The sequence below is a fragment of the Rhinoraja longicauda genome, chromosome 15 (genome assembly GCF_053455715.1).
Source record: "Rhinoraja longicauda isolate Sanriku21f chromosome 15, sRhiLon1.1, whole genome shotgun sequence".
Taxonomy (NCBI): domain Eukaryota; kingdom Metazoa; phylum Chordata; class Chondrichthyes; order Rajiformes; family Arhynchobatidae; genus Rhinoraja; species Rhinoraja longicauda.
In genome coordinates this window covers 30447010-30471626 of record NC_135967.1, presented here as the reverse complement: position 1 = coordinate 30471626, position 24617 = coordinate 30447010, and the positions used below count along the sequence as shown (strand labels likewise).

The 24617-nt window shown below is 43.8% G+C and overlaps 1 protein-coding gene across 1 annotated transcript in view; it reads left to right on the top strand.

Moving 5' to 3' along the window:
- LOC144600611 (U3 small nucleolar RNA-associated protein 14 homolog A) overlaps positions 1–9055 on the top strand; it is a 30143-nt gene extending 21088 nt beyond the window's left edge. Inside the window, exons 12-14 of the mRNA XM_078412403.1 lie at positions 1170–1360; positions 3296–3395; positions 6379–9055. Coding sequence (XP_078268529.1) covers positions 1170–1360; positions 3296–3395; positions 6379–6642 — 555 coding nt within the window. The 3' untranslated portion in view covers positions 6643–9055. The remainder of the gene's footprint in view (positions 1–1169; positions 1361–3295; positions 3396–6378) is intronic.
- The last annotated feature ends 15562 nt before the right edge of the window (positions 9056–24617 follow it).

Sequence of the window (24617 nt, the reverse complement as noted above, 5' to 3'; positions counted from 1 at the left end):
TAAAATGCAGACATGGGTGTGCAGGATAGCACAAAACATGGAAGTGTAGTTAATTGAAAATAGAGGTAGGTTGAATCTTTGGAAAGCACTGATTAGGCTGAGACTCGAGTATTACATCCAATTTGGATCGTTGAACTTTAGGATATGTGTGAAGCCTCCAGCGAAGTTGCTGCAATGATTTATTATCATGCTGTAGGATTACATTTATAAGAATAGACAAGAGAATCTAGGATTGCTTGCCTTGGACTGTAGCAGATTGAGAGATATACAAAATCTCAAAGAGATTAGGTAGAGTAAACAGAGGGAAGTTATTAGCAGAGGTTGCTGATTTAATTGATTTGAGGAAAAGCTTATTTTGCACAAATGATCATGATCTGGAAGTCACTGCTTATATGCAGTGGATTCTGATATAGCTTTAGCTTTCACAAGAGAATTGGATTAATATTCGACATAAAAATATTTGCAGAGCTGTGGTTGAACAGGAATTAGGACTAATTGCATTATTTTGTAAGAAGGCCAAATAGCTTCCGATGCTGCAATTAGACACAATAATGTTTTTTAAAGTTAAACATTATACTGGTGCTCTGTGTTTGGGCCATCTGTCATCTGCCACACCTTCCCTATCAGTGCCCTCAAATCTTTTCAAGAAGCTTCTCTACCTTTAAAACTTCTTTTTTCAAAACTTGGGGAATGTTTTGGACTTTTCCCCCAGTAAACCTAACAGAAGTTGCAATTATGGATCAGGTCAATTATAGTCTAATACCATCTTTGAAGAGCCTTTTACATACTACAATCATGTAATAACACTGATTCTTGCAATTTATCTTTTCTTGTTTGAAAGAGCTTCCAAATGATAGTTCTCTTTGTGTACAATTGAAATTGGAATTTGCTGTGCAAGCACTGTATCATTTCTCAGAGCAGTCTTTGAACAAGCTATTATATGAGACTGGCCTTTAATAAGGTATCACTGAGTTACATGTATATAGAATAATAATAGAATTTATCCTATTACATAATACATTATTGTCATTTGGATGTCCCATTTAAGTGCATACTCTAAGTGACTTTGGAACACATTATAGAAATATAGTTATGCTTAAAATCATATTCAAAAATTCAAGTGAGCTTCTGGTCTTGAAATAATATTCCATTTATTTCCTCCATTTTAGAATGAGTGTCAAGAGGATCAACGTATGATCATTAAGGAGGCCTTTGCATCAGATGACGTAATTGGTGATTTCATTAAAGAAAAGAAGAGGCAGATTAATGCCAACAAACCAAAAAACATTAACTTGGTATTGCCAGGCTGGGGTGAATGGGGAGGTCAGGGTCTGCGCCCAAGTGCAAAGAAGAGAAGAAGGTAGATTGATAATGCATGAATGTTTCTGTTTCAGTTTAGTTTATTGTCACGTGTACAGTGAAAAGCTTTTGTTGCGTGCTAATTAGTCAGTGGAAAGGCAATACATGATTAGAATCGAGCCATGCGTGAGCCTCTACTTATAAGTTAGAATAATAAATATCTAGTTTTTTTTCCCCCTGCTGCTACAGTGGTGTTCGGTGCTCTCCCCACTTGGAATTGCTGATAACTTGTTCGACCTTAATATAGACTTGGTGAATAAAATTGGCAAAAGTGCTATCGAGGGCATATTCATCGACTGCATTCAGGCCGGTTCCCAAGAACAGTGCATTGTGGATCCATCCATGGAATGGGTTATTTTAAATCTGGTCATGAGTAATGATCCAAGATTAATTAGTGATCTGAGAGTAAAGCATTGAAGAATAAAAGAGTGATCATTGCATAACACACTCGCATTCAGTCAGAAAGTAACGTTTGAAACAATTCTTAAAACTTGATTAAAGAAAATTATTCAACTATGAAAGGTTGTTGCTTAATGAAGATTAGGGAATTAGATTAAGAAGTACGAGTTTAGATCAGCAATGGTAGACTTTTAAACAAATACATAATTCTCAACAGATGTACATTCCATTCAAAAATAGAGTCCGTGTAGCTTGAAATCTCTAAAGTCAAGAATAATATTAGAATGAAATTTGCTTGGAAGTTACAAACATTTATTATAAGCCTGAAAATTGGGAGAATTGTAGTAACCTGGAAACAATTACTTAAAATGGTTGAGGGGTTTGTGTGTTGGGGGAAAGAGAAAATGAAACATTCAGGTCAACTTACAGAAATGTAAATACCTTAAAAGGAAGAGGGAAGCTGAGATGGGGGAATTAATACTTCAGAAGAGCAAAATAGCAAAGGATAAACAAATACTTTATGACGGCACAAGGAATCACAGATGCAAAGTGCTGAAGTAACTCAGTAGGCAGGCAGTATCTCTGGAGAACACGGATTGGTGATGTTTTGTTTCAGGTCCTTATGAAGATTTCAACGGGCAAAAGAAAGTGAGCAATTTAGAATAATGAGCAGTTGAAGACTAGACAATATTGTGGAACTATGGGTTGACAAATTCCTTACCCCGTGGGGCTTGCATCCGAGGGCTCTTAGAAATGGCTGCAGAGCTAGTAGCTGAATTAATTGTGATCTTCCTGTATTGGGAAAGCTGTATTGGGAATGCAGAAGAGGTAACGTTATTCAACTAAAGGAGGAAAAGAAAAACTACAGGCCATTTCATTGCTTTGAAAATGCTGAGATTCTTTATAAGGAAGTGTTAACAGAGCACTTTGAAAAGCATAACATTAGATGAAGTCCTCATGAAATAAATTGGTGAGAGTATTTTTTTTAATCTACTCAGCTGGACACATTTTAGTGTAGATTATAGATGTACTATATTTGGATTTCAAAAAATATTTAATATAGTGCCACTGAGGCATGTGGTTAAGTGGTCATGGATTTGAGGGTAATATATTAGCACATAGTTGATTAGTTCACATAAAATAGATAATCGGGAAAAGGTGGTCATTTGTAAGTTGGCGAGTTGTACCTAATAGTCTGCCTTGGATCATTGTTGGGGTCTCAGTCACTTATGATCCATGGTAATATACCAAATTTTAAAATAAGTTATGAGGAGTGTTTGTCAAGGAACCTCCATTAAGTGGGGGGGAATGGTAAATGGAGTATAATCTAGGGAATTGCACAGCTAATCATATTGGTAAGAATAGAAAAGGCAAGTTGATCAATTACCTGGCTCAATTATCTTGCCAGCCTGTGCGATAGTTATTCATATGCATAAGTGTTCTTGAAATAAAATGCGCCACAGTCAGATTCGGTTAAAATGTCTGTAGCAAATATTATCATGTGATCTCATTGTATTCTGTTTCCAATTCTTCGTAGGTTCTGCATTAAAGCTCCCGCAGCTCAGCCAAGGAAAGATCAGAATTTACCTAATGTTATAATCAGCGAGAAACGAGACATTCACATTGCAGCACATCAGGTGAGATGACTTCCACATGGTCAGGCACCAGGTTCCCAGCCCATTCTAAAGGGAGTGGATATCGGAAGACGACAGGTTGCAATATGGAAGATCAGTATATTGTCTTCTGCTTTCAAAAATTGCGCATGAATCCAGTCCAGACTTGATGGGATGAAAGCATGCCTTTCTTCCTTTCAATGATGAAATCCATTGAGATTGAAAATTTTCAACCCAGTTCCTGAACAGAACAGATAGTATTGCGTTTCTGTAATTCAGTCTCGATTGTTTTAACTCGTAGATGTCAAAATGATAATTGTCTCTGAAATATACCATTGCACTATCGCATTGTGCCATTAAATTGCTAAAATGGTGAGATATTTACCTCCTGAAGTATAAGCCTTTTGTTTCCAAGTAATGATCTAGATAAATGTTTCTTTTTTTTACTCTTTAATCTTTATTGCTTTTATGCGTACACAAATAAAACACACATGTAACAACGAAACAATTCAGTTTACAATTAATGAAGCAGTATACAGATCTATTTTCTTATTAAAACATTTTCCAATAACCTACATTATTGTCAATAAAATTATACAGTGTTTATGTCTTTATTTCTATACCTAATCCATTTTTCCCATTTTCTGTTAAACTCGTCTTCTTTCACTCTTAGAGAATATGTCATTTTCTCCATCATAAATATTTCCTGTACTATGTCTAACCATCTGTCTGGGTGTGTCCACTACAAGCCAGTTTCTTGCAATGGCCTTTCTGCCAGCTGTAAGTAGGATTTTAACCGTAATGACCTTCCTTCAGCACCAGTGTAGTTATATTACCCAGGTATAAAATGGAACACTTCTTGGAGACTATATATCCTAATACTTCCTTTAATACTGAATTCACTCTGTCCCAAAATGGTTCTATTTTTGGGCAATTCCAGGAGATATGTGCATGATTTGCGTCTGTATGGCCACATTGCCTCCAGCATGTTTGTTGCCTTAGAATTTGCTTGCTTTTTATGTTAGGCGTAATAAAGAAACTAATCAAATTTTTCCAATTAAATTCTCTCCATTTTTGTGAATTAGTGGATGTCTAGTGTTACACACATATGATGTAATTCTTCTTCTGAGATTGTGATATTCAATTCCTTTTCCCACTTAAATTTTACATAAAATGTAGTTTTAGCTTGACATTCCATTAAACTATGATAAAGTTTAGAAATAATCCTTGATGTTTTTTGATGATACGCATTGACTATCACTTTTACCACTGGATTCTTTTCTGGTGCCTTCCTTTTTACTTTTTTGTTGTAATATTCTCTCAGTTGGAGGTATCTAAACAAGTCTTGGTTCCGAAGTGCAAATCTGTCCTTCAAATCTTGAAAACTTCTTAGGTCTCCATTTTCAGTAACAGTACAAAATGCAGTCATTCCTTTTTTCATCCACTCTTTAAATGTTGAGTCATACATCCCTGGTTTAAATTCATTATCCAAAGCTATCCATCTTAACACTTTTTGTCCTTTATTCAATTTAAGTTGTCTGGTAAGAGTGAACCAGGTTTGTAAAGTAAATATCGTTATTGGATCGATTATACTCCTGATATGTCCAGGAAGCGCTTTTTTCCCCCAAGAGTGTTTGGATGTGGAAGTCAGGGATTTATGTCTCGATCTCTTTCCACCTAGCTATGTTTCAAATGAAGCACATACTTTCATATCATATCATATCATATATATACAGCCGGAAACAGGCCTTTTCGGCCCACCAAGTCCATGCCGCCCAGCGATCCCCGTACATTAACACTATCCTACACCCACTAGGGACAATTTTTACATTTACCCAGCCAATTAACCTACATACCTGTACGTCTTTCTGCATACCTTTGCAGATTTATCACTTTTCAGCTTTTAAAACTTGTACCGAGGAAGCCACTGTTATTTAGACATCATTTGCGACTATTTTGGAGATATGTGTCGGTCTACTTGAAAAGCTTCACAAATGAACACAATAATGTGGCAACAAAAACACCTATTACCAACAGTGTTGTGCTCTTAAATGCCACAGTTCAAACTCAAATAGATTTACTGTAGAATTTCTTTAGGAATTCATCCGTAGGCAGATTTATATATTTTTACAGTCATGCTTTTATGATACTGCAGAAAAGACATTAAGCTTTAGGGAAAATCTTGTAATTGCTTTGTTTACTGTGATGTTCTCAGTCAGCAACGGGTCTCTGTGTACCATCACCACATTTGTGGGGAGGGTTCAGAATTATTGAGATTATTTTATGCAGCTGTTAAATTTGCAAAGTGCTGATGCTAACCTTGACTTAATATTTCTTAAACTAAATATATTGAACATTTGTATATCTTCTCTCCCATTACCCTTCACATGAAGTGTGAAGGTTAGTTTAGACATACAGCGTGGAAACAGGCCCTTCGACCAACCGAGTCTGTACCGACCTGGAATCACCCATACACTAGATCTAACCTACACAATAGAGACAAATTTACAGAAGCCAGTTAAATAATAGTAAATAAACCCTGGTTGAGACCTCTCCCATTGCACAGCTTCATTTTTCAAATGGCCATTCTTCATATATTAGCTAGCTTATGAATGCTGGTGAGATACTGAAATTGAAAGAAATTTATACAATGCTGACATTAGCTGGGAAGCAGGAATCGTGTATTTTTAAATTTCCCCGGCCTCTTGAAGTGGTTTCAAGTGTGGCATGCCTTCTGTCATGCTGCTCGAGAATACAAACTCTGCGTTAATTGAAGAGTGAGCCTGAGATGGTTCTGAACTGTATGCCTGAATTACACGGTGAACAGTTACAGGGCCTAATGCAGACAACCAAACATAAATGTGTGGAGTATTTCCATGCTATTATTGAGTTAAATCTTTTAAGTAAATAATTGACATAGATATTTTAAATGTCACCTGGTCACAACTGTATGCATTATAAATTGTTTCTTTAAGCACTGAATATTGTATTCTTTGTCTTTCTGCAGGTAAATGAACTACCTTTCCCATTTACCAATCAGAGTCAATTTGAGAAGAGCATCTGTGCTCCCCTTGGGAATACATGGAATACCGAGACAGCAACACGCAAATTAACTTTACCAAAAATTGTGACAATGTTGGGTGCAATAATTGAACCAATCTCTGGAGAGGATGTATTTCAGGACAAGAAGAAGTGTTTGAAAACAAATATGGAACTAATTCCTCATAAAAGCCGAAAAAGACCACACAAAAACTCATCTAAACGACGTTAAAAAGCATCACACCACAAAACTATTAATTTTTGGAATAACCTGCTTATTACAGACTCTTGCCATGCCCTTGGCTGTTGTGAATTAAATATGGTCCCAGTTTGTTCGCCAATTAAACCTGACAATCAGACCAATGTTCTCTGTCCGTTCATAATTGAGATTAGGTGCTAAGGTGCCCTTCAACTTCCACATTTTGGACAGGGAAAGAGACAGAAATATCATGTCACCATAAGAATACTTTTGCCTTGCAGGATGCAATATAGATAGCTGATAGATAACTGTATTGCAACATTTACACTTTACAAGTCATGAGAACATTTGTACCATATTTGTACTGACCCCCGCATACAATTGCAGGTGAAGGTCCTGACAAGCTCCTCTGAATGATTGAGGAACTTGGGTTCTAAAAGAAGCAGTATTACCTAACAAACAGCAGGGATATTGTGTGGTCACTGCCATACAATGGTCAATGATCTATCGCTTTCAGGGTAATCTCTACCACAGATTTACTTACGGGTTCCTGGATTACTCTGGAGTCCAAGCCTAGAACCACAATCATTCCACAGACTTCACATAACTTTCATTAATATGAGATTGCAAGCAGTGAGCACTGACAGTTTTTTCTGCTGCCTATTCATATTCACTGACTACCTTTTTTTCAGTAGGAATTAGAGGAGAAATGGATGAAATTCAACCAAGTAAATAAACTGTTACCAACGTGGCATGGTGCTTGCAGTCTAATGCTGCTGCCTCGCAGCTAGAATCTCTGCTCCATCGGCCCATGTTTGATCTATGGGGTGTTTGTGTGTTCTCTCCCTGACTGTCGGTTTTCCCCGGGTCTTCACACATTCCAAAGATACACAGGTTAATTTACCACTGTAATTGTAAAATAGGTGCGTGGCAGGGAAATCAGAATGGGGTTAAAAGGCACAAGAGAGAGAATAGGAAAGTAAGCAGGGGTGATGAAACCCAGCAAATAGTAGAAAGGCAGAATGGCCTACTTAATAGCAAAATCTGAGAAACGCCAGCTGAATGTTACCACCAAACCATCCTCTGATTTAAATGTCTGCCAGTACCCATGTTTTGTGTTTGCATGTAGAGAATACACACTGGGTTAAAATAATGGACGGTTATTGGGACCATTAGATCTGCAATTCAGTGAGAATGGGGAAGAGGTGCGAAGGAACAGGGTCAATCATGATTCATTATATATCCCAGTTCATTAGGTTGCAAACTGAACTGGTATAAAAGACTTAAAATAGACAAAGTGCTGGAGTAACTCAGTGAGTCAGGCAGCATCTCTGGAGAAACAGAATGGGTGACCTTTTGGGATGGGACCCTTCTTCAGACTTTGGTGTATAAGACTTTGCTCTCAATTGGTGTTTGGTAACCTGATAATTTTAATCTTTGCTACCAGCACCCCCTGCGGGGCGATAATAAGAATAGAAATAGCTGGAGATCCTTAGCAGATCTGTGGGAAAAGGAACAATTACAATTTCAGTTCAATTACCTTCTAGCAGGAATAGGAAAAGTTAATTAAATATGTTGTTCGTCACAGTGGAGAGAACAAAGGGACTATTTGTAATGAGGTGACCAAGAGGGATCAAATGATAGTTGTGCCAACTGTGAAAGGGTGGTGATCTATTTGAGAGATGAATGAGAACAAATGGAAAAATAACTTTACTGGAACGGTGAGATACAAAATGCCACAGTTGCTGATAGAATTAAGAAATAAATCCCAGTGCAGATACTGCGGACCTTGGACTTGAGTAAGATCAAAGTCAGTCAGTTATAGGGGAAAGAAATGCAGGTGAAAGTGGTGACAAGCCCAGTGCCTTTAGTGATGGCACTGATGGTGAGAAGCTTGTCAAAGAGACAGATATGACACTAAGTTACTGCATGTTTCTATCCTTGAAATGTTGTGGGAGTCGATTCCTACTTTTATAGATGTATTGAAGAATTCTACATGTATTGTCATATTCTGTGTAAATTAATGAGCATGTTAGTTTGTCTCTAATAAGATGACCAGAATACTTAACTTTAAAGGGCAATGAATTGTGATACTGAAATGCAAAGGATATAAAGTCAATTCCCCATTAATCCAAGGTTTTGTCAAATTGTGCTCTTTTAAAGGAGGAAAATAGAATGCAAGTTTCTGATCCTAATTGTCAACCACAATATGCATTTATCTACTCACTCTTAAATTGAGCACATCACATATCTCTAATCTCTGTGTTTGTGCACACCATAACTTTGCTGCTTCGCAACAGCCAAAACGGTACACTGTAGGGATTGGTCCTGAGAGTCGAACCCTCGGATTGGCCAGCAAGGTCACGTGGTGGTTTTGGCGCCCAAAACCAGTCAGTGGGAAGAGAACTTCGATGTGAACAGTTTGAGTTAATGGTTGTCTGTAATCTCGGTTGTTATCCTTTGTAATTGAATATTGCTACCGCAATAAACTTCTTTAACAAAGTACAAGCCTCCAGACTCGCCATATTGGTGACCCCGACGTGATCTAGCCGATCATCTACCATGGAGGGACAAGACGCCCCTGCTTCGGTTCTAACGCCCAGCGGTACGCAGCTAAACGCGGTCAGCGTTCATCTTCCTCCGTTTTGGGCGCATCAACCACACCTTTGGTTTGCCCACGCTGAAGCGCAGTTCCACCTGAGAAACATCGCGGTGGATGAGACAAAGTATTATTAACTGGTCAGCGCCCTACCGCCGGAGACGTCCGCGCGGGTGATGCAGTTCATCACCGCCCCTCCAGCAGAGGGCAAGTACGAGGCGCTGAAGGTACTCATGCTTCGAACAGTCGGATTCAGTAGGCATGATCGAGCTGAGAGGCTTATGCACCTACCTGATCTCGATCGGCTGCCGTCCGCCCTCATGGCCGAAATGTTGGCGCTGGCAGGTGAGCACATGGATTGCCTCATGTTCGAGCAGGCATTCCGAGAGCAACTTCCAGAAGATGTTAGGCTTATGCTCACGGATTGTTCTTTTAAGGACCCCGTGGCATATGCGGAGAAAGCTGATGCGCTCATGGCATCGAAATTGAAAAAACACAGTTCGATCAAAAGGGTCTCGGCACCATCGGGCAGCCCGCAGCGGCATCAAAATGGCGCCGCGACTCCCGCCATTTCTCCGAAACCCCGCCAAAAAGATCCGCGCAAGCGCGGCTGGTGTTATTATCATCTGAGATGGGGTGGAGAAGCCCGCAACTGCCGCTCACCTTGCATTTTCTCGGGAAATGCCTCGGCCGATCGTACATAGAGGCAGTTGCGATTGGCCAGAACCGACGCCTCTACGTCAGAGATCGATTCACAGACACAGAGTTCTTGGTCGACACGGGAGCAATAGTCAGCATCGTACCGCCGACCGACCTCGAAACCCGGTCAGGTAAGAGAGGGCCTACCCTCATCGCGGTTAACGGTAGCCCCATCCGCACGTATGGTACGCGGGCAATGTCTCTGTCTTTAGGCACCCGCACGTACGAATGGTCGTTTATCGTTGCGGAAGTCGGTCAGGCGATCCTGGGCGCAGATTTGATCTGGGCCTTTTCACTAGTAGCCGATGTCCGAGGTAAAGGCCTTCGACCCTCCGCTAGCAGCGATGAGCCTGTTGCTCCACCGCCGGCCACCCCGCCCAGCCCGACTGTCCAGGCCGTTGTCACGGCCTCCGACCCGTATGCTGCGTTCCTGGCTGAGTTTCCGGAGCTGCTCGTTCAGCGTTTCGATGCCCCTTCTGCAAAGCACGGCGTTGTCCATTACATTTCCACCGAGGGGCCCCCCGTTTTCGCTCGGGCCCGGAGGTTGCCGCCAGACAAACTGATGGTAGCGCGTGAAGAATTTCAGAAGATGGAACAAATGGGCATTGTCCGTCGTTCCGACAGCCCGTGGGCCTCTCCATTGCATATGGTCTCCAAAGCATCTGGGGGGTGGAGACCATGTGGAGATTACCGACGCCTTAACGCCGTCACTACGGCAGACCGCTACCCCTTACCGCACATCCAGGACTTCTCGTCTAGGCTGGAAGGTGCCACGGTATTCTCCAAAATTGATTTGGTGCGGGGCTACCACCAGATTCCTGTGCATCCGGAAGACGTGCCGAAGACTGCCACGATCACTCCGTTCGGGTTGTTCGAATGGTTGCGTATGTTTTTCGGTTTGAAAAACGCGGCACAGGCTTTCCAGCGGCTTATGGACCATGTTGGTAGGGAATTGTCTTTTGTTTTCATTTATTTGGATGATATCCTGGTTGCCAGTCGCTCGGAGCAGGAACACCTGGTCCATTTACGGACCGTGTTCCGGCGGCTTCAAGACCACAGGCTCATCATCCACCCCTCCTAGTGTCAATTTGGCCTCCCCTCTATTGATTTCTTAGGACACCGGATCACCTCAGCCGGCGCCACTCCTTTGCCCGAAAAAGTGGAGGCTGTTCGTGCCTTCCCGCGTCCCACCACAGTAAAGGGGTTGCAGGAGTTCGTGGGGATGGTGAATTTTTATCACAGGTTCGTGCCGGCAGCGGCACGGATCATGCGTCCGCTCTTCCAGTGTCTCGCAGGCAAACCTGTCGAGTTGGAGTGGTCCGCGGCCGCTGAGACGGCCTTTGAGGCAGCTAAAGTGGCTCTGGCAGACGCCACCATGCTCGTCCACCCGAGCGCCTCCACCCCCACGGCCCTGACGGTCGATGCGTCGGACGTGGCGGTGGGAGGGGTTTTGGAACAGCATGTAGATGGCAGTTGGCAGCCCTTGGTGTTTTTCAGCCGACAGCTTAATCCGGCTGAGCTGAAATATAGCGCCTTTGACCGAGAGCTTCTGGCTCTCTATTTAGCTGTCCGCCACTTTAGGTATTTTCTAGAAGGCCGCCCATTTGTGGCCTTTACTGACCACAAACCATTGACTTTTGCTTTTTCGAAAGTGTCCGACCCATGGTCGGCCCGCCAGCAGCGGCACCTGACTGCCATCTCAGAGTTTACCACTGATGTCCGCCACGTCGCGGGTAAGCTTAATGCTGTTGCTGATGCCCTGTCCAGGCCAGCCATTTCCCCAATTTCAGCGGTGGAATGCGAGGTAGATTTCCAGGAGCTTGTGGAGGCACAGCGCCTGGCAGACACTGCCTCAGCATACCAGTCCACCACTTCGGGGTTGAAGTTGGCCCAAGTGGCTTGCGGGCCTGCGGGTACAAAAGTCTGGTGTGATGTTTCCCTTCCCTGCCCCAGGCCGGAGGTGCCGGCCGCCCATCAGCGCCGGGTGTTTGATGCCATTCATGGGCTGGCGCACCCGTCCATTCGCTCCACCTCTGCCTTAGTGGCCGCCAGGTTTGTGTGGCATGGCCTGCGGAAGCAAGTCGCCGCTTGGGCCCGATCCTGTGTTCCCTGCCAGACCGCTAAAGTTCACCGGCATGTCCAACCTCCGGTGCAGGAGTTTGCGGTCCCTGCGGTCTGTTTTTTCCATATTCATGTTGATTTAGTTGGGCCTTTACCTTCCGCCAGGGGCTACACTCACCTACTCACGGTGGTTGACCGATTTACCCGTTGGCCGGAGGCCTTCCCGTTGTCCGACACCTCCGCCGCCTCTTGTGCCCGGGCCCTGGCCCTCCATTGGGTGGCCCGTTTCAGTGTTCCGTCCGTCATTACCACCGACCGGGGGTCCCAGTTCACCTCTGCCCTTTGGGCTATGCTAGCGGAGCTGTACGGTTCCCGGTTGCAGCAGACCACGGCGTACCACCCACAGGCTAATGGGCTCGTGGAGAGGTTTCACCGGCAACTTAAGGCGGCCCTCAGTGCGCGGCTGGACGGCCCTGACTGGGTAGACCAGCTCCCCTGGGTCCTTTTGGGCATCCGTACTGCTCCTACGCAGGATCTCGGAACTTTGTCCGCGGAACTGGTATATGGTTCGCCACTCAGAGTGCCCGGGGATTTCCTTCCGGAGTCCTCTGGCCAGCAGCCCTCAGCAGCCACCAAAACCAGTCAGTGGGAAGAGAACTTCGATGTGAACAGTTTGAGTTAATGGTTGTCTATAATCTCGGTTGTTTTCCTTTGTAATTGAATATTGCTACCGCAATAAACTTCTTTAACAAAGTACAAGCCTCCAGACTCGCCATAACACCATAGCGCCACAATTTTTGCACCACGTTACTCACCATTATCCTGGGCATAATGTCGAACAACTCTCATTCAAATTGAAGCTACATTTTTAAAGCTACAGACATTTTAAAGTTTAAAAATTCACTTTCTAACCCGTTTCCTGAAAGTCCTCAGCATATGACGTCACAATGCTCCACGTTCGACTTCATTTTGCTCCTCACTGGCCAAAACAAGATGGCCGCCGGCAGCAGGGCCGCCCGCCCGGCCTTAGTCGTCCCCTCGCACCTCTCCCCTCCCCTCTCTCACCTCACCTCTCGGCTGGCCCCGCCCCGGCAGAGACTCGCACGTCGGCAGTCAGCGTTGAACACAAGGGCACTGGTAAGTGCCTTTCGCAGCCAACAGCTCCACGGAGGGGAGTGGGCGTGGTGGCCGAGTGGGTGTAGGGGTGGGGGGAGGGGGAGAGTGGAGGGAGGGGGAGAGTGGGGGGGAGGGGGTTGGGGAGAGTGGGGGGAGGGGGCAGTGGGGAACAGTGGGGGGGAAGGGGGACAGTGCAGGGGAGGGAGGTGGGGGTCAGGAGAGGGGGAGTGGGGGCAGAGGAGGGAGGTGGGGGTCAGGAGAGGGGGAGTGGGGGCAGGGGAGGGAGGTGGGGGTCAGGAGAGGGGGAGTGGGGGCGGGGGAGTAGGGGAAGGGGGAGTGGGGGAAAGGGGAGTGGGGGTGGGGGCAGGGGGAGTGGGGGCAGGGGGAGTAGGAGAAGGGGGAGTGGGGGCAGGGGGAGTGGGGGCAGGGGAGGGATGAGTGGGGGGGGGGATGGAGTGGGTCAGTGGGGGGAGATGGGGGGATAAGGGGAATTGAGTGGGGGGGGGGGTTGAGGGTGCTACGCCAATACAGGAGAGGCTTTGAGTCCAGGGCTCATTCAGTGAAGACACCCTCTCCCCTTCCCTGTTCCCCCTCTACGAGGAATGGGCCCAACGGGTCCACTTGGTCTAGTAGTGACTTAAAAATAATAACTGAATAAGAATCAAAACTTTTAAAGAAAGGGAAAAGAATGATTTAGGAAAGATTCCTGAATGGAACTAAAGATGTGACATCAGCAAGGTGTAAAGCTAGTATTGGGATGGGATACATCCTATTTCAATTCTAGCTTTCCCACTGTTGAACTCAAGGTGTGGGTATATTAGGAGGTGGGCTGTGCGAGGAGTTAGAGCTAATTGTAGTTGAGGTTACGTGTGAGTGGGATTTAATGCAAAGTTGAGTCTTAAATTAGTTTGTGTAAGTTTGGACCAGCAATTATAGCTTTGGCAAGCTTGCGCCTCACTATTAATCCTGAGAAATACATAATAATGAATAAATTGCCTATTGTGATTTTGATTAATACCAATAAACATATAGAACAAAATGATGGGGGCAAAATCTCTCAAACGCACATCAATAGTTGACTGATCAGCAAAGAAAACTGGATGATGTAAAACAAACATGATTGAATTTCACTTCCATTATCCTTCATCCTTGAACTGATTAATTTGTAAATGAAAAATAATTACAGATTACATTCTTGGGAGTCATTTGAAAAGTATTAAGTTTTAAGATTTTGTGGCTGCAAAAATTAGCTACAGAATGACACAAAAATTGAGTTTCTTCAGTCACCAAATTTCCCAATGTATTTAGAGTGATCTCTATTATATAACAAAATGCGCTGGAGTAATTCAGCAGTCCGGCACCATCTCTGGAGAAGAAGGCAATGTTTTGGGTCAGAACCCTTCAGACTGATTGCAGTGGGGGGTGAGGAAGCTGGAAGAGAGGTGGGGGCAGGACAAAGCCTGTTACCCCCTGAAACCCAACAACCAGTCAAATTTAAACAGCCTCTTACACTGCCTTGAGGACATAAAATGTTGGATGGCACAGAACTTCCTCCAATTAAATGAGAGCAAGTCTGAGATCATCCTATTCGGCCCCCCCGACTCCATCAAATTGATAACAGGCAGTCTTGGAAGTCTATCCTGCCTAGTCAAACCGCATGTCAAAAACCTCGGCATGATATTTGACTCTGCATTAAAATTTGATAAGCAAGTCAACACTGTGGTAAAAGCCAGCTTCTTCCAACTTCGAACCATAGCTAAAATCAAACCTTTCCTCCAATTCGACGACACAGAAAAAATTATTCACGCTTTCATTTCCTCCCGCCTAGACTACTGCAACTCCCTATACACTGGGATCAGCCAATCTTCCCTGTCCCGCCTGCAACTGGTCCAAAACGCCGCAGCGAGACTCCTGACGGGTACCCGTAAAAGGGACCACATCACCCCGATTCTGGCCTCTCTCCACTGGCTCCCTGTACGGTACAGAATCAACTTCAAGCTCCTCCTATTCACGTATAAAGCCCTAAATGGACACTCCCCCCCCACATCAAAAATCTTCTAACCCCCCTCTCTAACTCCAGGTCCCTCAGGTCGGCCGACTTGGGGCTACTCACTATCCCGCGGTCTAGGCTTAAGCTCAGGGGTGACCGCGCTTTTGCGGTTGCAGCTCCTAGACTGTGGAACAGCATCCCTCTCCCCATCAGAACTGCCCCCTCCATCGACTCCTTTAAGTCCAGGCTCAAAACCTATTTCTACTCCCTAGCGTTTGAGGCTCATTGAGGAGGCGCTGTGAACTGTTTGCGTGCTACTGTATGTTTCATTTTTTTCCCCATTGGAACCTAATCAGATGTACAGCACTTTGGTCAACGTGGGTTGTTTTTAAATGTGCTATACAAATAAAATTGACTTGACTTGACTTGTTAAGGGATAGGTGGATACAATATATGGGGGGGGGGGGGGGGGGTTGCTAATCAGGTTCAATTTTAAGTGATACTCAGTCTCCCAAAAGAAAATTGGCATCTTTTTGCACCTTTTTCTTCTTAATTGCAGTGCGTGCTCTGGGAACCATGCTCAAATCATTCTCCACACAGATGATAGACTCAAAACTTAGACTTCCTGCAATTATAAAGACCAAATAGTAAATTTATGTAATTCTGTCATCGCCTACAGTCTGTCTGTCCTTTTTGAACTTTTTTTGTTTTTGGTAAGTTTTAAAAGTCTCTGTTAATGTTCTCTGGTTTGTTTTATGTGGGGGGGTGGGGGAAACTTTTTTTCAATCTCTTACCTTGCCGGAGATGCGATTGTTTTGCGGGTTGTATCTTCGGTTGCTCGGTGGCCTAACATCGTGGAGCTGGAGGCCTTGCCTGGGACTGACTTTGAGCCCCCACGGGATGTGGACTTACCATCTGGACATGCGATCCCTTGCCTGGGAGCGACGCTCCAACGCGGCCTGCGGATTTTAACATCGCAGAGCTCGCAGTCTCGGGTTGAGATCGGTCGGAAGCTCCAATCTGCACGGCGTTCGACTACCCAGGGCAGATGGCCCTGCGCGGGGGGAGCTGAGATCCCCCCCCCCCCCCCCGATGCAGGAGCTTGATTGCCTCAACGAGGAAGGCCCGCCACCAGCTACGGGAGTTAAGATCGTCCCGTCAACGGAAGGTTAGAGGTCCCCGACCGCTGGAGGACAAAGAAGGGAGAGATTGAACTTTTTTTCACCTTCCATCACAGTGAGGAATGTGGAGGAGTCACTGTGGTGGATGTTCATGTTAAAATGTATTTTGTGTGTCCTGTTGCTTTTTATTGTTATGACTGTATGGCAAATGAAGTTCCTCGTATGTTGCAAAACATACTTGACTAATAAGTATTATTGTGATTGTGAAGGAACTGCAGATGCTAATTAAACCGAAGATGGACACAAAATGCTGGTGAGTAAGACAGCATCTCTGGAGAAAAGGAATAGGTGACGTTTCGTGTCAAAACCCTTCTTCAAAGTATTAGTGACTGCATTGTTTGGGGGGGGGGGGGGCTTGTGGAGTCTGAAATTTTCATGAACTAAAAAGGATTCCACCTTCTGTGACACCAAAAGCAGTACCTCATGCCGTTGGCCTTGCAGTAGTTATGTTGCTTCATTCTGCATTTGAACCAGTATAGACTGGCCATCAGATAGCAATGGTTATCTTATCTATTACATAAGAATTCACAATTGTAGGCTGAGGTCTGTGCACGTTTGTGCAGCAGCGAGTCAGTGAAACACTGCCAGCACATTGACTGAACACTTCTGTTTATACTCCCACATGTTCAGACATTCCTCATGCTGCCAAAGCATGGTTTCATTTCTTTCACTGGCTCCCGCCATTTTTTGTTGCAGTCAAAATGCACTTTAAGAGGTTACCTTTCAACAGACCTAGCCACTCAACACCAGGGCCTCTGCTGATGTGCGTGCAGCCAATTAACAGCACAGGTAGTGGTAGTCATGTGATACAACTGCTATAACAACAGATCACACAAACTTCCCCTGCTGACTGCAACACAATAAACATGCAGAGCCGACAAGCCCAATTCAATATTGCTGTTTTTAGCTGCAATACCATGTACACATTCAATTTTTAAAATCTATTTATTCATTTTTTAGGATCTTGTATTTATTGACAACCTCTAATTGTCCTTTGCAAATGCGGTGGTGGTGAACTAGCTACAACTGAGGGCATTTAATGGTCAAAGGTTGCATCTGCATCATCACTGTTAAATCTTGTCACCTGAGGTCAAACACATTGCTTTTACCTTGTGCCACCTCTTCTCTGTTGCCCTTCCACAGTACTTAATGAAGTTGCAGGAACTGTGCTTAATACATATGATCCGCTGCAATCAGGTAGAAGGTGAGGATCTCTCAGTTCTACTCCACAGAATGCTCAGCTCAAAGTTTGGATGAGCAACTCCTATATTAGCCTCTCTCAGTGAGATGACAGACCAGAGGATCTCAGTAACCTTGGATAACATTCATAGAGTCCTACATTAAGGAAACATGCCCTTTGGCCCAACACATCCATGCTGACCAAGATGCCACATCAAGGTTTGCCCTATTTGTTCGTGTTTTGCTCATATTTCTCTACGTCTTTCCTATCCATGTACCTGTCTAATATGTTGTTATTGTACCTGCCTCAATTACATCCGCTGGCAGCTCGTTCCATTATACATACCATCCTCTGTGTGAATAAGTTGCCCGACAGGTTCCTATTTAATCTTTCGTCTCTCACCTGAAACCGATGACAGCTTCTTTTTGATTTTGCTACCCTGGGAAAAAGACTCAGCACACCCTATCTATTTGGATTTTATAATGCACCCATCATGATTTTATAAACCTCCATAAGATTACCCCTCAGCTTCCTGCACTCTAAGGAATAAAATCCTAGCCTGCCCAGCCTCTCACTATAGCTCAGGCCCCCCAGGTTCGGGCAACGTCCTTGTATATCTTCTCCAGCTTAACAGCATCCTTCCTATAGCATAGTAAACAAAACTGAACACAATACTCCAAATGTAGCCTCGCCAACATCTTGAACAATTGTAACATTACATCGGAACTTCTATACTCAATAACCGAACCGTTGAAGGCCAATGTACTGAAAGCCATCTTGACCACTCTCTGTACCTGTGATGCCAATTTCTAGGAATTATATCCCTGCATTCCTAGACCACTCTGCTCTAGAACACTCCCTAGGGCCCTGCCGTTATTGTGTAGGTCCTACCCTGGTTTGACTTCCCAAAATGCAATTCCTTGCACTTATCTTCATTAAACTTCATTAACCATTCCTCAGCCCACTTGCCCAACTGAACACAGAAACATAGAAAAAAATAGATGCAGGAGTAGGTCTTTCGGTCCTACAAGCCAGCACCACCATTCAATATGATCATGGCCAATCATCTAAAATTAGTACCCCATTTTTTCCCCCCATATCCCTTGATTCCTTTAGCCCTAACAGATAAGTCTAACTCTTGAAAACATCCAGTGAATCAAAATCCTGCTGTAATGTTTGATAATCATCTTCACTATCTACAATACCACCTACTTTAGTGTCATCTACAAGTTTACTAATCATGCCTTACACATTCTCATCCAAGTCTTTAATATAAACCACAAACAGCAATGGGCACACCAGCAGTCACAGACCTCCAGTCTAACAAACAACCTTCCACCATCACCCTCTGCTTCTTCCATGAAGCCAATTCTCTATCTAGTCAGCTAGCCCTCCCTGGATTTCATGCAATCTAACTTTCCAGAGCAGCCTTCCAAGTGAAACCTTATCAAATGCATTTCTACAATCTAGATACAAAATGTTTACAGCTATGTCCTCAACTTTTTTGGTTACTTCAAAAAACTCAGATTCGTAAGCCATGATCTCCCACATGTTGACTATCCCTAATCAGCCCTTGACTATCCATATGCATATATATATATATATATATATATATATATATATATATATATATATATACACATATATATATCTTATCCCTCAGAAACCTCTTCAGTAACTTACTGCCACAGATGTTAGGCTCACTGGCCTATAGTTTCCAGGCTCTTCCTTGCAGCCCTTCTTAAATAGAGGCAAATATTATCCACCCTCGTCTTCCGGCACCTCATCTGTGTCTACTGATGATTTATAAACCTCACCCAGGGCTCCTGCAATTTCTTCTCTAGATTCCTGCAGTGTCTTGAATATATCAGCTGCTGTAGCTGGTTGCAATTTGCACAGGTTCGTCTTCAGGGATGCGGGAAGTCTCCCTTATCCCCCACATCCTACAGGAGGAGCATACCAATGCCTTAATTGTCAACTCATCTGCACTATGACTAAAGAAGAACTACAATAAAAAAGACCTTACCTTATCTGGCCGTCACCCTCTGCCCAGCCACCTCGCCAAACCTCAGATTATTAATTACAGTTATTCATTAATTATCTTTGATTATTGTATATTTAACTTTGTATCTCTGGGCCTGCTAAGATGCAGCAAGAATTTCATTGTTCTATTAATCAGTACATTTAACAAACACTGTGTAGAAAGGAATTGCAAATGCTGGTTTATAGCGAAGATAGACACATTGTGCTTGAGTAACTCAGCAGGTCAGGCAGCATCTCTGGACAAAAAGGATAGGTGACCTTTCGATATTCTTCGGACATTGAATCTGAAGAAGGGTCCCATCCTGAAATGTCACCCATCCTTTTTCTCCAGGGATGCTGCCTGACCCGCTGAGTTACTCCAGAACTTTGTGTATAACAAACACGCTTGCGTCAAAACCTCAATACTTACCCTCAAAGACAGCAGTTGCACCTCGACAAACTGTGTCTCCCAAAGTGCCGGCTCGCAACAGGCTGCTCCACTACTGCCTTCCTTCCCTTTATGCACTATTAGGAACAGTCACTCCTGGACACGAATGGTTGCTTTTTAAACCTCAGGCTGCTCCACCTCTTAGATGCTCCCTCGCTAGTGAAATAAACATTCAGTGCTAGTAAATGGGGAAAGAGTACAAATCCTATCTTGGCAATTAGAATAAACATCATGAAAATAAATGCAAGGCCAGACAATAGATTCCAATTGGAACATGTGGCTGTTGTCTGAAAAGCTTGTGGCTGCACCAGCAGTGCTCCAACTCACTCGCCCACTGAGGGGAGCTCTTTTTTTAAACGACCACAACCTGGCAAAATAGCTCAATTTATTAGGGTAAAAAAAGCACCGTCAGATAAAGTTCCCAACCCTCTTCAGAGTTGCTGCTTATCCCGCAGTTATTCCAGCTTTTTCTGTCTATCCTCGGCAGAAATACTGCCTGATCCAATGAGTTACTCCAGCACTTTGTGTCTTTTTATGTAAAGCAGCATCAGCAGTTCCTTGTGTCTATAATGTATTAGTGTTGCTTTGAGCCACTTTAAACTCACTGCAATTTCTACAATAAATTTATCCTCTTTGTTGATGTAGGCAGATGTTGACTAGAATGTCACTAAATAAAAAAACAAGGACCTGTTCTACTGAGTCCCTCTTGTTTATTTTCCAGACCAAGAGTGCCACTGTCAGAGAGTACACTCTTCTAAGACTTCCAAGACTCTTAATCAATCTAAAAGCAGCTGGACCACCTTTGCCAGCTTCCGATTACCTTTATCACAGGCAAACCTAGTGACTATTCCCACGGCTGTAGTAATTAATTTGGTATTGTTACCTCGAAGTCTGCATCAGAAACCAGCTGTCCAGTGAATGACTTTTTAAAAAGTATTTTCTCTTGAGCATTGAGATGTATGGTGCAAGGAAACTTAAGCGGAAAACTGTAATAAAATAATAACATTTGATTATCTAAAAGGTTACACCAAAAGTAAAGATACCATTACTGCTTCCCTTAAGGGCAGGACAGCCACCTTGGATCTGCATCAATGAAGAATGACAGCTGTGTAATCCTGTCTGCTTCCATTGTCTTCACAACACATGGCACAAAGACAGATGGACCAGGCATCTGTACCATACCCTTCATGACATTAATGACTGAGGGAGCTGTAGGTATAAAGGTCAGAGAGTGGAAATAGCATACATAATGATTTAAAGGCTGATATAATGTCAGAAATCATTAAGAGATTATTCTCACTGTGTATGTGTATGAGGCTTAAATGTTTTAATTTAATGTATCACTTCATTTGAAAAGTAAACAAAATGCAATTTGACTGGTTTTTTTCTATAACATAGTTAAATAAATGGCATAAATCTTCCAGCCATTCACCAACTGTGAAGTCACTGAATCAGCATATTCCACCATGGAGGTTCTCACAGCTCTTCCCGATCTAATCTCAAACAAAAGCAAAACGGACAATGGCATGCTCGTCTTCCTTCTCAGCTGATCCCGCTGGACAGAGAATGACTCCCTTCCATTCCAGTTCTGTGAGCTCTGAGATATTGATAAGTCTAATGTGGAACGCACAGCCCCTGAACCAGGTGAGGCAGCTGGTGCTTTCTGGAACTGATGACTGGGTAGTTTGGGAGGTTTGTATTTCTGTGTGCTCCTGATGAATGGATTTGATGCTCGATGGGATCTAAATGGGATTCTCCTCCACTTTGAACAGCTTTGGGCCAGAGATCCCTCTAACAGGAATTACAGTTTTTTAAGGTTGCAATAAGAACATTCTTGAATTCTTTCCTCTTTTGACAGTTAAGAGTGTTTTATTGTTGTTTTGGAAATTCTTAATTAAATTCTTAAAATTCTTCCACCTGATAATCTCTTGCTGTGAGACTTCAGTAGAGAGTTCAGTCTGGAGTAGGAAAGAACTGCAGATGCTGGTTTAAATCGAAGGTAGACACAAAATGCTGGAGTAACTCAGCGGGACAGGCAGCATCTCTGGAGGGAAGGAATGGGTAATGTTTCAGGTTGAGACTCTTCTTCAGACTGAAACATCACCCATTCCTTCTCTCCAGAGATGCTGCCTGTCCCGCTGAGTTACTCCAGCATTTTGTGTCTACTGTCTTTTTCTGGAGCATGGTTATCGTTGCTGATCAATAGAGTCGAATGAATGTAATTCGTCATAAGAGCAGAAGTAGGTCATTTGGCACATTGAGTCTACTCCGCCATTCAATCATGGCTGATCTATCTTTCCCTCTCAACCCCATTCTCCTGCCTTCCCTCCATATCCCTTGACACCCTTACTACTCAATTATCTGTCAAATGCCACCATAACAATACCCAATGACTTGGCCTCCACAGCCATCTGTGACAATGTATTGCACAGATTCACCACCCTCTTTTAAAAGAAATTACTCCTTATCTCCTTTCTAAAGGTACGTCCTTTTATACTGAGTTATACTGAGGGCTATGCCCTCTGGTTCTAGACTCCCTCAATAGTGGAAACATCCTCACCACTCTATCCAGGCATTTCATTATTCGGTAGATTTCAATGCAGTGACACCCCCCCCCCCCCCCCCCCATATGTTTGGAGTGGTTCCAAAGGAGGTTTAGGAGAATGATCCTGGGAATGATTGGGTTAACATGATGAGCATTTGATGGTACTGGGCCTGTACCGTCAAATGCTCATCATGTTAACCCAATCATTCCCAGGATCATTCTCGTAAACCTCCTTTGGAACCTTTCCAAAGCCAGCACATCCTTCCTCAGATATGGGGCCCAAAACTGCTCACAACACTCCAAGTGCTGTCTGTCCAGTGCCTGAAAGCCTCACCTTTACATCCTTGTTCTTATATTCTAGGGCCTCAATAGTAATTAGAACATGCACATCTACGTGTCATTGTGTAGTGCAGTCCAACAACAGAAGTTGGATGATCTTGTTTCTGGACCGGAGGTGATGTAGATCTGTGTCACATGAGGTAAAAGCATGTTGGAAGGCATTTGCAGTATTATAGCAAGAGAGAGTGAGAAAAGCACTGGAGCAGTGATGCAGCCATCTTTAGCATTGAGGTTGACCAGATGGTTAGAATCACAGTTGGCATGCCACAATGAATCAGATGTAAGAGGGAGATTAATTTCAGCAGGCAGCCAAATATGCAAAGTATGCTCCACAGTTCCTCTGGGCTTTGTGAGGTCAAGAACATCCTTATGTAGTGGTCGATGCTGCTCCCTGCATTTCTCGAGGATGACGCGTGATGAGCATCCACTGTGCCTCCAGATGGATGGAATCCACACTGCTATCCACTAGGGGGAGGCAGTTGAGGAGGACCTTGGTGGAGACTTGTGGCCGACAGTAAGTGTGACCTGTTAGGAGTTGTCAAAATCAGATTGGTTTCCTTTCTTGAAAATGCTCATGATTACAATGCCTCTGAAATAAATTTTCTCCTCTTCATGGACATGGTAAATGTGGTTGTGATTTTTTTGGCTGAAGTTTCCCTCAACTAAGTTTAGGAACATCAGTAATAATAATAATAATATTCATTTATTGTCATTGCAACGAGTACAACGAAATTAAAAAAATAGCCAATCCTGACGGTGCGTACAAACATATATGCAATAAATGCAAAAACAAATAAATACATAAATACAATTAAATACAATTATATTAAGTACAAGATTTTTTAACGGTGTTGCCTAGTGCAAAGGTAGTGTTCAGTTCTCGTATGGCCCTGGGGTAAAAACTGTTCTTAAGTCTGTTTGTTCGGGATTTGATCGACCTGAAACGTCGACCAGAGGGCAGATGAACAAACAGACGGTGGCCGGGGTGGGATGGATCTTTTATTATTTTGCCTGCTCTACTGAGGCAGCGTAGGCTGAACAGGTGCTCCAGGGAGGGCAGTGAGCAGCCGATGATCTTCTGGGCCGTCGTGATGACCCTCTGAAGGGCCTTCCTGTCCTTTTCTGAGCAGCTGGCATACCATGTGGTTATACAGTATGCCAGCACACTCTCGATGGAGCAGCGATAGAAGGACAACATGAGCTTCTCCTGCAGGTTGGTTTTCCTGAGGATCCTCAGGAAGTGGAGTCTCTGCTGTGCCTTCTTTACTGTGGTGATGGTGTTGGTAGACCAGGTAAGATCCTCTGCGATGTGCGTACCCAGGAACCTGAAAGCTGGTACCCTTTCCACACAGACCCCATTGATGTAGAGTGGGTCGTAATCTCCACTGGTTTTTCTAAAGTCAATTATAAGTTCCTTTGTTTTGGAGGAGTTCAGGACCAGATTGTTCACTGAACACCATGCTGCCAGCCTTTGGATTTCATCCCTATAGGCCTTGTTATTCCTCAAATTGGGAGGTTCTGCTGCAGTTGTACAGGGCCTTGGTGAGACCGCACCTGGAGTATTGTGTACAGTTTTGGTCTCCTAACCTGAGGGAAGACGTTCTTGCCTTAGAGGGAGTACAGAGAAGGTTCACCAGATTAATCCATGGGATGGCGGGACTTGCATATGAGGAAAGACTGGATAGACTGGGCTTGTACTCGCTGGAATTTAGAAGACTGAGGGGGGATCTTATAGAAACATATAAAATTCTTAAGGGGTTGGAGAGGCTAGATGTGGGAAGATTGTTCCCGATGTTGGGGGAGTCCAGAACCAGGGGTCACAGCTTAA